The 13,705-nt window shown below is 44.2% G+C and overlaps 1 protein-coding gene across 1 annotated transcript in view; it reads right to left on the bottom strand.

Annotated features, from left to right (window-relative positions):
• Positions 1 to 13,705, bottom strand: part of HUNK (hormonally up-regulated Neu-associated kinase) — a 78,984-nt gene that overhangs the window by 23,329 nt on the left and 41,950 nt on the right. Inside the window, exon 3 of the mRNA XM_077293975.1 lies at positions 2,413 to 2,705. Coding sequence (XP_077150090.1) covers positions 2,413 to 2,705 — 293 coding nt within the window. The remainder of the gene's footprint in view (positions 1 to 2,412; positions 2,706 to 13,705) is intronic.

The raw sequence follows: 13,705 nt of genomic DNA, 5'->3' as shown, positions 1-13,705 counted from the left end.
GTAAGAAGGCTTTTGAAACACACACTTTGATATGATTTTTCACAAAAGGACGACTGAAGGAGGTGCATTTACTGGCAGTTCTTATTTTAGAGAGTTAAGCTATTTGGTAAAATAGAAAGCGGCTCAGCAAATTGCGGTCCATGAACGTTCCTTTCTACGGCTCCTTTTGAATTCAGAGATTCGTTGAGAAGGAGCGCCGCCTTTCCTGTCCCCCCAGAATATAATGTCACAAAACCCCGTCTGTGTCACCTATTTATAACTTCTATCCTCCACACAAAGGAGCCAGGTAAATCCTTGTCTTGTCGTGACTGCTCTCCCATTGTATTTATATCCCTCCCGTCTTTCATATATTTCTTCCAGCCGAAAATTTATGAATAATGGAAACTTCACACAAAGTTGTGATCTTTCCGCTAACAATACGGGTGACTCATTCATTCAGAGAATTCTACACGGTGGAGCCAGCAAACGCTTCCGACAACTGAAATAGTCCTGTGCCATGTTTAATAGTGCTGTCGTAAATAAATGGCCTGTTTTCTGGATGTAATCTCCTTTTATCATGGTAAATGATGGCATAAACAAGAGCAATTATCTTCCTTTGTGTCCAGCTATAAATAGAGCTGAGTTTTAATGGCGAGTAAAGCTGTCAATCCACCAGCAGTCATCACGTAAATCTTCTGACCTTCATGTCTTAACTACTAATACTGTTAATGGAGACGTTCTGACCTGTAATTAACAGAATTGCAAAGCTATGGCTACCATGTAATAATGTAATCTACAGGCACAAATCAACTTCATATTTAGGTCAAAGACTCCGGCACACATCAGATTTTAGTTGATGGCAGTAAATGATTTCAACTTAACGAGTGAACACTGGTAATGCCAACGAATGCATAAACATTTAGTCACCCAACCTGACCATACATGCTCAATTATACCAGACAATGTACTAATTATCTTTCTGGGTTTATTGTTTCAAAGAAAGATGGATCTTCCTTTGAACTAGAGATCTTTCGTCTTCCTTTCGGACAAAAAGAAAAAAATCAAACACAGCCGACTTCATTTCAAACTATGACTGTCTTACTAGTTGGCTAAAATGATCGCTCGTTCTTAGGTTTTTACCCGATGACCGGTCATTTGGTTAAAATTGTTCATTTTTATCAAGTTTAAACTTAAGTGTTTCTGGTCCTTAAGACTGGCCCACTGGAGAAGCAGAGTATCCACTGGTAGGCCACAAATCTCCAGCAGAAGGCAATGGCATTTTGCGGTGACTTTAGAATAAATTACTTGGTACAAGTGTCTATTTCTATGGAGAGTGGGAATAATTTCCTATAAAACTATACTGTTAGTATCACCAAGTCCTAAATTCAGAGATTTCTTTTCCCTTGAAACACTGACACATCGGTACAGGGTGCTTGGGATGGAACAGATTTTGAAAAAAAAAAAAATACAGCTATTTTTTCAAATCCTGTACAGCCCCTTTAAATCTAAAAGAACCAAGACAGTTTTGTTTCTAGTAAAACAGAGATCTGACAATATTACCCTTGGTATGTTGTCTATCTTACTGTATATGACTATCATTTTCTAGACCATAGAAAAATCTGCGCCCAATAAGCCTTCCTGGCACATTCTGGATACTTTGCATGTGCCTTCAGAGCTTGATTTTGTAGTGTTAATACATCAGATTACTACAAGACAGGTAGAATTTTCATTGATGTTCTATGATACATATAGCCATGCAACTTTCATTAACATTTTTAAAATTAAAACATTTCATGAAATTATCCTATCAGGTTGCCTTTGAGCAAGGTCATACATAGCATAAAAATCTGGGGTTGTGGACTTCGCAGCAAAGATTTGAATCGGACCACATGGCAGGAACCCATTGGGGTTGACAATGGCCCTTTCTTCTGTCTAACCACTTAGATGCCTTGGTGGCTGTCTACCATGACATCTAAGGGGTTAAGCTGGTACAATCAGACCTAACTCCATTGGCTGCATTCTGTGAAAAAGAGCAGGCTCTGGCTAGGTATTGAGTGGGCTCAGCTAGTGGTCCTTCCATCTTCTGCCATGCATAAACAGTGGATGTTGGTGGGTGCCAGAAAGAGGGTAGGGTTGTTCAAAACCAGAACAACCAGTTTTCGAGCACCATAGCATCTGCATGATCTGCCACCATTGGTGGTACAACACTGCCTTTATGTAATTTAATTAACATGATAAATGAGAGAAGCCATTTTAAATTCATCGAAACCTAGACTGATATGTGCTAAAGGCCTATAATGGTAAAGCCATACAATGGTACACAAACTGGCTAAACCTACAATATGGCAACATTAACTCTTTAATCTCCAACCTCAGTTACTTTACTGTTGGGAACAAAAATACAACATGGATGTCATCAAAACTTGTATTCACCTGTGAACAACTCCAGCGCGATGCAGATGTTCAACAGCTTGAATCAGCTGCCGGATGTATTTTCTTGCCTCATGCTCTTCCAGTCTTTTTTGCTCATAAATTTTATGCATGAGGTTTCCTCCACAACAAAGCTCCATAACCAAATAATAACTGTTCTCCGTCTCCAGAATGTCGAGCAGCTGCGTAATGTTGGGGTGTCGAATCATCTGCTGAATCTGACCTTCTCGACGCAAATTCTTGGTAACATAAGTGTCCTTCTTGGCTTTCTTCTTGTCAATAACTTTCACGGCCACCTGGACAATAAAAAGATTAGTTTAATAATGGTGGCAGCTACACTTTTCAAAAATTCAAAAAAGTTCTACAACCAAGACTTATTTGTTAGTGTCTACAACCTCAATGGTCTTGTGATTTAGAGAGGTCTCTTTAAATGTTGGCCCTGTTTGGTGCACATTCAGGTATTAGAGGATGACATTATTTTCAAACTGTTTATGGCTAGGGTGTAGATGAGCTGAAAAGAACAGCTGTCATTCTGGAAGTTCCAACAAGTCCACTGAAAGTAGTGAATGGTTTACTGACTTCATGTGGATGTTCAATGTGGGGAAGCAAGGACTGAGCAGGTTGTCAATAATGGTTGTTCTTGAGGACTTTCGAGAAGCAAAGAGGTTGTTCAAACAGGCTAGATTATGGACAAATTATAGGCACGTTATTTTTAGCTTCTTAAACCAGATCATTAAGAACACAGTTTATGTCAAAACTACAAAGATATCCAGTTGTTGCTTTAATGGTTTATTCTGAGCTTCTGTTTCATCTGCAGGTATAAAATCCCCAGAGATGTTAAGTTTGCTACCAATGTTTTTTTCCTAAGATGCAATTACAAGGCAACTTCTTCTTTATTCTTTACTGGAGCACTTAAAAGGACTGAAATGCTCAGGGATGCAAGCGTGAAGCCTGTGAGTAAAAATATTTAAAGCCTATCTATCATCAGTCAAGTAAAATGGGGTAATGACAAGACAAAGAGAGAGAGAGAGGGGGGAGGGGAGAGAAAGAAAGAATAAGAAGACAGAGAGAAAAGAAACCTTAGCTTCTCTCGATTGGATATGGAATTTTGTAGCCATAACTTTATTCTTAGGAAATATTCTCTTCCTACATTTGCTACATTATACTATATGGTTGGCCAAGTACCTACATCACATCCCATGATGTATTGTGCCACCACGTGTAAGGCAAACTAGTGCTATGATCACAGTGGCTCTCATAAAATGAATATTTGCTCCATTGAAGAAAGCACTGGATTTTATCCAGGGGTCTAAAAATGTGATACGGCAGGAAAGACAACCTAAAAGATAGGTAGGTTGCTCCATTGCTGTTCAGGTCAGGTTCTGGTCAAAACACAGTCCATCAAAATAATCGTGAAATATTCCATCACATATCAGATTATGAAAATATTGGTGAAGTAAATTTTCACTATATAGCGACACACTAAGTGCTGTCACTCCATAGATACTGTAAGAACAATTTATGGCACCATGTACGTTCCATGCACACAGATTTGAACATGAGTAATTGGGTTCTTGCAGAGATTACAGCTGATTGTTAGAATTCATCTCTGTGTTCCTCCAGAGATTACAGCTTATTGCTGGAGGACATCTCTGGGTTCCTCCAGAGATTACTGCTAGTTGCTGGAAGTCATCTCTGGGTTCCTCCAGAGATTACAGTTTATTGCTGGAGGATATCTCTGGGTTCCTCCAGAGATTACAGGTAGTTGCTGGAAGTCATCAAGTTACAGTAGATTGCTGGAAGTCCCGAGATAGAATCACTCCAATCACTTTATCGCCAGTGGATCCTAACAAAAAGCACATCTATTGCATGTCGACTAGCCATGCAGGATCATTCACATGAGGTTGAAGTCAGTCAAACACCCTGATATTACGAGAAATGGACAACTATCTGATGTGTATGGGGTAGAGTTGAGTGAAAAGATTCGTAGGACCATAGAACTTCAAACCTCTTACTACCTGCAGCAGCTGCGGTGCTTTTTCTGATTAGTAGGCCTACGCGATTTCTTGTATTCATCGCGCCATAACGTAATAACATCACAGGGTCAACTAATCAGAAGAGGTGCAAGTGCAGCGCCCCAGAGTCCTGGTCGTTGCAGTACTGATGCTCCGCCGCTAAGGGGAGTGATGGTACGTCTGATGGCACTGAAGGAGTTCACCTGACCAGGTATCACAGGCACCAATACACTTCACAGTCTGGCCTCCAGGGGGAGCTAAGGGTGCTATGTATTAGGCCACTCCTCAGAATCTGGTAAAACTGGGGGTTAGATAGGAAGTTAGAGAGAAGCTGACTGGGTTGGAACCAAGCAACATCCTGTAGCAGAGGGTGTTGCAGGGGAAGATTCAGGGGGGGTCCCTGTCAGGGGTGGGATCCTGACAGAGGCCCAGCGAACAGAAAAGAACGTTAAGGAACCGCGCCTGCACTACATCGCGGCGGTATCTCAAGAAAGGACAAGAAGCGAGGTTTATTGTGAAGCAGTGAGAAACGAGATCGCAGCAACAAGGAGATAATACCAATAGGAGTTGTTCTGTAAGATCGAGGCAACATCCTATTGAGGCGCGTAGCCGGTGGCCAGAACGCCGAGGAAGTATTAGGCTCCAAGTAATACTTCAAACAGAGGCAGGACAGTTGATTTTAGGTTGGCTGTCTCATCAAAATCACCTAAGAAGACATAGGGGGCAACTGTGGGAGAGGGGCGACACTAGGGTCCTGGAAGAACTCCAGGCCTTCCCGTCATACGGGTGCGTCCTATCCATATCATCTGGGGGACGGAGAAGAACATCAGAATCAGTTGTGAGGGAACATCAGAAACAGACACAACAGTTGTGAGGACTATCCTGTGGTGCTCAGCAGGGAAGTACTACAACACACAGGCGCTAGAAGGTAGGCACAGATTTCCACCTGCAAAGGGAACTCTGGAGGTGCCATTGGACTGGCCGATCTCACAGCCCTGTTAACCGTACTCTGGATTGAGGACCTTGAAGCCTTCAGTAAAGAGGTAAAGAGACTGCAACCCTGGGTCCTCGTTATTCACCGCGAACTGCACCACGCATCACCACCCACACCTTTCATTGGACGCCCCTTAGCAGGGTCACGGACCGGGTCTAGCCACCGTGACAACCCCAGAACTGAGACAGAGAAGCCCGGTACCGAGTACCCCGTGGCCCTACGTCTGGGGGCCCTCCAAACTTGGCGTCACGAACAGGATCTACTTAAGCCTGAAGAATCAGGTCATGTGTGCCTTGGAACTGTGATTGAACTGAGCTTAAACCGTGATTTGTCACAAAGACTGTGGATTGCCACTTGCCGCCAAAAGTTCCCGCCAAAACTGCCACCATTGCGGCACCATGTGGCGTGCGGGAAGAGTGGGGCGTGTCGTCGTTGGAGTAGCTTGGAAGAATGCCGCGAAGGTTGAGCCAGCCCCTCACAGGTACTACTATGTTCGGGAGATATGCCTATCAACGAGGAAGGTCCGCCTCCTAGTCTGGGACGGTGGCAGGAAAAGGAACCACCCTCCGGACGGGGAAAAGCCAGAAGCCCTGGACGACGCGAGACAGAGCCGGATTGGCAACATGACGAGCAGAGGTCGCCCGGAAGAGGGGGAGAAGGCCCGCACCAGTCCCAGCCAATGGGAGCCGAGCAAACTCTCACTAGGCTGCGAGGACCAGGAAATCCTCGGGGCGGAAGTGGAAGAGCTATGCCGTCAACTCCGGAGTCTGTGTCGGCGCAAAGCCGCTGCCAGTGAGGGGCCACGTCATCCCCAAGCGCTGATACCGCAATCTGTGGAGAAGGAGGCTGACGCCGGAGATACCGCGGAGGCGGATGGCGCCATTGACCCGGCCCGGGCGGCCGAGGAACTCCTGCTTGTCGACATAGACTCCCCTCCACCACGACCACCCGGACGGGTGTGTAGCCGCCTTGAATGTGAGAGGCCGTGGGAGACGCTAGAAACCGCTGATGTCCCCTTGCGGCCCATAGCACAGCCCGTGAACCTCCAGGGTGAGTGGATGACCTTTAAGTGGACTTGCGCTACCACCAACTTGATCAGGTTCCCCGGAGAGGCTCAGCCGGAGGGGGAAAGCATCGAGGTCATCCACCAACGGGAGTATTGCCAACAGCTACGCCGACAAGAGGAGGAGTGGGCCCGTAAGAAGGAACTCCGCCGACGGGCCGAACGGGAAAAGGACCTCCAGGCCAAGATTCAGGTTAGACAGATGGCTGAGGAGGACTGGGGCCCGCAGCACCATGGAGTCATCAGCACCTTCCGGTTGCAGGGAGGTTGGGGCTTCATTAAAGAGCCCGGTCTCGCTTTGGAGGTATTCGTGAACCGGCGGGATGTGGAGGCGCACCTCATGGAGGGACACCCAGGCCGGGATCTTTACCCGGGGGACCGCGTTCGGTACACCCGCCACTGGGGAGACAAAGGGTGGTATGCATTGCACGTGCGCAAATACAAGCCAGAAGTGACTGTGCCACCATCCGGCGATTCTCCGGGACCGGCGGTCATTTCTCCGATCTCCCTGTGTGCCAAATGCCTGCAGACCATCACCCCGAGGAGAACTGTGAGTACACAGACCCCTATCCAGGGTGCGGACGCACTCTATGTGGTAGTAGGTGGTGGGCAGTACCCACGGAAGCCACACCCAGACTTAGAGGGATAAACCTCGATGCCACGAAAATGTAAATAGTTAATTGTTTACTTTCCTGCTGTTATTTTGCTGCTGTAACCTGACTAGGGTTATCTCTTAAAGGGATCCCTTAGTTGACCCGGTATCCCTATTTTTGCCTTTTTGATTGGTTCATCACTGTTTTAAAGACTGCCGAATCATGGACGGTGAATGATTCACAAACTGTTTTGTACATAGTTCGCACCTTATTAAAGGTGCCCCCTACTGGTTTTACAAGAAAGAGAACTCTTTGCGAAGACACTGTTCCTGGAAACAGTACAGGAGTTCCTGCCTTACACGAACTTGCAGCTTGAGAAGTTGCGCTACCTCCAAGAGACTTGGTTCCCTCTTAAAGGGAACGTTCACTAATAGCACTTAAAGTATAATGTTGCTTTAAGAGGAGTAGCAATAATGTTTATATAGTTAGTTACTTATAAGAAAATGTTTGATGTTGCTAGAGATTGAGGACAGGGAATTGAACCCGTACGGGGTTAGATGGTGAGTCCTCCTAGGAGCCATAGAGAGATGGTTCGGTGTTACTGTACTAAGAAAAGAGGCAGTAGGCCTGGGCAGATAGACAGGCGGTCCTGCATAAGACAAATCAAGAAGAAAGTGTTGCACTTAGAAGAGAGAAGTGATAAAAGTTAAATTATTGTTGAGAATTTGCACTAAGTAGAATACCCGGCTGGGTAAGAAAAGTTATTTATAGGATGTTATTTAAAATATTTAACCATGTTCTGTTTGTAACGTTCAAGTGTTCTCACCTCCCATAAAGGGAAGCTCTGTTAAAATTTACTTGTTTCTGCATTTCTAAAAATTGTATGTCTTTTTGCTGACATGTACACTTCACAGTCTGGCCTCCAGGGGGAGCTAAGGGTGCTATGTATTAGGCCACTCCTCACAATCTGGTAAAACTGGGGGTTAGATAGGAAGTTAGTGAGAAAGCTGACTGGGTTGGAACCAAGCAACATCCTGTGGCAGAGGGTGTTGCAGGGGAAGATTCAGGGGGGGTCCCTATCAGGGGTGGGATCCAGACAGAGGCCCAGCGAACAGAAAAGAACGTTAAGGAACCGCGCCTGCACTACATTGCGGCGGTATCTCAAGAAAGGACAAAAAGCGAGGTTTATTGTGAAGCAGTGAGAAACGAGATCGCAGCAACAAGGAGATAATACCAATAGGAGTCGTGCTGTAAGATCGAGGCAACATCCTATTGAGGCGCGTAGCCGGTGGCCAGAACGCCGAGGAAGTATTAGGCTCCAAGCAATACTTCAAACAGAGGCAGGACAGTTCATTTTAGGTTGGCTGTCTCATCAAAATCACCTAAGAAGACATAGGGGGCAACTGTGGGAGAGGGGCGAGACTAGGGTCCCGGAAGAACTCCAGGCCTTCCCGTCATACGGGTGCGTCATTTCCATATCATCTGGGGGACGGAGAAGAACATCAGAATCAGTTGTGAGGGAACATCAGAAACAGACACAACAGTTGTGAGGACTATCCCGTGGTGCTCAGCAGGGAAGTACTACAACACACAGGCGCTAGAAGGTAGGCACAGATTTCCACTTGCAAAGGGAACTCTGGAGGTGCCATCGGACCGGCCGGTCTCTTACAGCCCTGGTAACCGTGCTCTGGATTGAGGACCTTGAAGCCTTCAGTAAAGAGGTAAAGAGACTGCTACCCTGTGTCCTCGTTATTCACCGCGAACTGCACCACGCATCACCACCCACACCTTTCATTGGACGCCCCTTAGCAGGGTCACGGACCGGGTCTAGCCACCGTGACAACCCCAGAACTGAGACAGAGAAGCCCGGTACCGAGTACCCCGCGGCCCTGCGTCTGGGGGCGCTCCACAAGCAGTCAGAAGTTCTCAGTTCTCTGATCCGGCAGCAATGGACTACCAATGTGGCCACTGCACCAGTGTCCTGCAGATCTTTTCACCCAACTCTGGTATTGAGACATCCTGATCCTTTCGTTTTCATGGGACATAAAAATCTCTGCCAGGAGGTGACTGGCGGTGGCTTTCTCCCTTCTCTCCACTGGAAGCACAAGAACGCCCGGTCAAGAGGAGATAGGCCACTGACAAACGATGAGTGGTGATTTCTTCCCTCTCCCCACTAAAAACACTGTTTGGCCAAATTCTTGTTTATGGAGATAGGCCATGTTTAGGTCCAAATTGCTGTAAAAACAATTGAGATTTTTTATTCTGGAGAATTTGTTGCTCAGATGTAAAAATCATGCAGCAGAAAGCGTCCCCTAATTTAATAAAAATCCTTATTATTTGAAAATATTATTTCACCTCCTTTTGTGTGCTGGGGCATATTGATCTTGTGACTGACCGTGACATTTGACTGACAGAATTATTTACTTTGTGTGTCTCATAAAAAAGGATAATGATGTTCGGCCCCCCTCGCCTTAATCTGTGCTCCATTTGAGTCCAAAGACATTAGAGACCACCAGCGATAGATAAAATGCTGATTGTTTTAATTAACAATACGGCAGCAGCAGGTGATAATATTATTTTATCGCAGAAGCAATGATGGCAAATTACACGGGGCTCCCATAAATCAGCAAGTCCTCCATATCCTCCAAGGCGTCATGCGGGGTTTATTAATAATTTAGTGTTTGTGTTAAATGAACTGAGTTGGTCAAAAGATATGAATCCAGCAGAGTTTACTTCACTGTGAACAGATTTTTAATAATTTATCTGTATTTGCTTTTAGCCTCTCAATGACCCTCGATGCGAATGTTCAGAAAGTAATAGTGCAAATTCTGGGAAGACGCGTTAAAATCACGCAAATGAAACATAATTGCTAATGGTAGAGTCATCACCTAATAACGGGTGAGAAATAGGATCTTCTGCTGAATATGTTTTACCCCTGAACCCATAAACGGCGTACACCCATTTTATAAGTATATTAGAGGGGGAGGAAATAGGGAGCGGAGAGGTACACAAACCTAAATTGTCATGCCCTGGTCTGCAGATTATTATCACTTTATCAGATTTCATCATTTTACAATTTACAGCCTTAGAGCCTTATCATAGTCCAGAGCTGCATTCATAATTCTGCTAGCTGGTATTAAGAGCAATCAAGTAGGCCTGTTGACAGACACATCATTAACAGCTCAGCTGAGCCTCCATGATTATTTCTAAAATTACCAGTGGGTATAGCTATGGAGCCTGCAGGGAGCTTTAGTAGATTTCAGCTTTGATGCCTGGATAGTAGTGAATGCAGCTCTAGAGTATAATACAGGATGTAGCTAAGGATCAGTGCAAAAACATAATGCAATGTATTGTATGTACACAGTGACTGCACCAGCAGATTAGTGAGTGCAGCTCTGACGGATAATACATGAGGAAACTCAGGATCAGTACAGGAACAGTAATGTAATGTGTGTACAGAGTGACTGCACCAGCAGAATAGTAAGTGCAGCTCTGAAGAATAATACAATAACTCAGGATCAGCACAGGATAAGTAATTTACGGTATGTGCACAGTGACTGCACCAGCAGAATAGTGAGTGCAGCTCTGGGGTATAATACAGGATGTAACTCAGGATCAGTAATGTAATGTATGTACACAGTGACTGCACCAGCAGAATAGTGAGTGCAGCTCTGGGGTATAATACAGGATGTAACTCAGGATCAGTAATGTAATGTATGTACACAGTGACTACACCAGCAGAATAGTGAGTGCAGCTCTGAAGAATAATACAATAACTCAGGATCAGCACAGGATAAGTAATTTACAGTATGTGCACAGTGACTGCACCAGCAGAATAGTGAGTGCAGCTCTGGGGTATAATACAGGAGGTAACTCAGGATCAGTAATGTATGTACACAGTGACTGCACCAGCAGAATAGTGAGTGCAGCTCTGGGGTATAATACAGGATGTAACTCAGGATCAGTAATGTAATGTACAGTTAGGTCCATATATATTTGGACAGAGACAACATTTTTCTAATTTTGGTTATAGACATTACCACAATGAATTTTAAACAAAACAATTCAGATGCAGCTGAAGTTCAGACTTTCAGCTTTCATTTGAGGGTATCCACAATAAAATTGGATGGAGGGTTTAGGAGTTTCAGCTCCTTAACATGTGCCACCCTGTTTTTAAAGGGACCAAAAGTAATTGGACAGATTCAATAATTTTAAATAAAATGTTCATTTTTAGTACTTGGTTGAAAACCCTTTGTTGGCAATGACTGCCTGAAGTCTTGAACTCATGGACATCACCAGACGCTGTGTTTCCTCCTTTTTGATGCTCTGCCGGGCCTTCATTGCGGTGGTTTTCAGTTGCTGTTTGTTTGTGGGCCTTTCTGTCTGAAGTTTAGTCTTTAACAAGTGAAATGCTGCTCAATTGGGTTGATATCAGGTGACTGACTTGGCCATTCAAGAATATTCCACTTCTTTGCTTTAATAAACTCCTGGGTTGCTTTGGCTTTATGTTTTGGGTCATTGTCCATCTGTAGTATGAAACGACGACCAATCAGTTTGGCTGCATTTGGCTGGATCTGAGCACACAGTATGGCGGCTCTGAATACCTCAGAATTCATTCGGCTGCTTCTGTCCTGTGTCACATCATCAATAAACACTAGTGACCCAGTGCCACTGGCAGCCATGCATGCCCAAGCCATCACACTGCTTCCGCCGTGTTTTACAGATGATGTGGTATGCTTTGGATCATGAGCTGTACCACGCCTTCCCCATACTTTTCTCTTTCCATCATTCTGGTAGAGGTTGATCTTGGTTTCATCTGTCCAAAGAATGTTCTTCCAGAATGGTGCTGGCTTTTTTAGATGTTTTTTAGCAAAGTCCAGTCTAGCCTTTTTCTTCTTGATGCTTATGAGTGGCTTGCACCGTGCAGTGAACCCTCTGTATTTACTTTCATGCAGTCTTCTCTTTATGGTAGATTTGGATATTGATACGCCGACCTCCTGGAGAGTGTTCTTCACTTGGTTGGCTGTTGTGAAGGGGTTTCTCTTCACCATGGAGATTATTCTGCGATCATCCACCACTGTTGTCTTCCGTGGGCGCCCAGGTCTTTTTGCATTGATGAGTTCACCAGTGCTTTCTTTCTTTCTCAGGATGTACCAAACTGTAAATTTTGCCACTCCTAATATTGTAGCAATTTCTCGGATGGTTTTTTTCTGTTTTCACAGCTTAAGGATGGCTTGTTTCACCTGCATGGAGAGCTCCATTGACCGCATGTTTACTTCACAGCAAAACCTTCCAAATACAAGCACCACACCTCAAATCAACTCCAGGCCTTTTATCTGCTTAATTGACAATGACATAACGAAGGGATTGTCCACACCTGTCCATGAAATAGCCTTGGAGTTAATTGTCCAATTACTTTTGGTCCCTTTAAAAACAGGGTGGCACATGTTAAGGAGCTGAAACTCCTAAACCCTTCATCCAATTTTAATGTGGATACCCTCAAATGAAAGCTGAAAGTCTGAACTTCAACTGCATCTGAATTGTTTTGTTTAAAATTCATTGTGGTAATGTCTATAACCAAAATTAGAAAAATGTTGTCTCTGTCCAAATATATATGGTCCTAACTGTATGTACACAGTGACTACACCAGCAGAATAGTGAGTGCAGCTCTGAAGAATAATACAATAACTTAGGATCAGCACAGGATAAGTAATTTACAGTATGTGCACAGTGACTGCACCAGCAGAATAGTGAGTGCAGCTCTGGGGTATAATACAGGAGGTAACTCAGGATCAGTAATGTAATGTATGTACACAGTGACTGCACCAGCAGAATATTGAGTGCAGCTCTGGGGTATAATACAGGATGTAACTCAGGATCAGTAATGTAATGTATGTACACAGTGACTACACCAGCAGAATAGTGAGTGCAGCTCTGAAGTATAATATTGGATGTAACTCAGGATCAGTAATGTATGTACACAGTGACTACACCAGCAGAATAGTGAGTGCAGCTCTGAAGAATAATACAATAACTCAGGATCAGCACAGGATAAGTAATTTACAGTATGTGCACAGTGACTGCACCAGCAGAATAGTGAGTGCAGCTCTGGGGTATAATACAGGAGGTAACTCAGGATCAGTAATGTAATGTATGTACACAGTGACTGCACCAGCAGAATATTGAGTGCAGCTCTGGGGTATAATACAGGATGTAACTCAGGATCAGTAATGTAATGTATGTACACAGTGACTACACCAGCAGAATAGTGAGTGCAGCTCTGAAGTATAATATTGGATGTAACTCAGGATCAGTAATGTAATGTATGTACACAGTGACTGCACCAGCAGAATAGTGAGTGCAGCTCTGAAGAATAATACAATAACTCAGGATCAGCACAGGATAAGTAATTTACGGTATGTGCACAGTGACTGCACCAGCAGAATATATAAGTGCAGCAGTGGACTGCAATTTAGGATTAGGACAAGATACATTACAAAATATTTTTATTTTAATTCCTACAAATTGCTCTTCATATACACGAAAGCAATCTTATTAAACGGTCAAAAACTGTTTAAAAAAAGATTTATTAAGATTAATGAACTTTTAAACCTCCCAAGAAAGTCACAAT

Source organism: Ranitomeya variabilis, chromosome 3 (assembly GCF_051348905.1).
Source record: "Ranitomeya variabilis isolate aRanVar5 chromosome 3, aRanVar5.hap1, whole genome shotgun sequence".
In the NCBI taxonomy this organism is placed as follows: domain Eukaryota; kingdom Metazoa; phylum Chordata; class Amphibia; order Anura; family Dendrobatidae; genus Ranitomeya; species Ranitomeya variabilis.
Note: the sequence above shows the minus strand (reverse complement) of the source record. Positions and strands in the feature narration are given on the sequence as shown.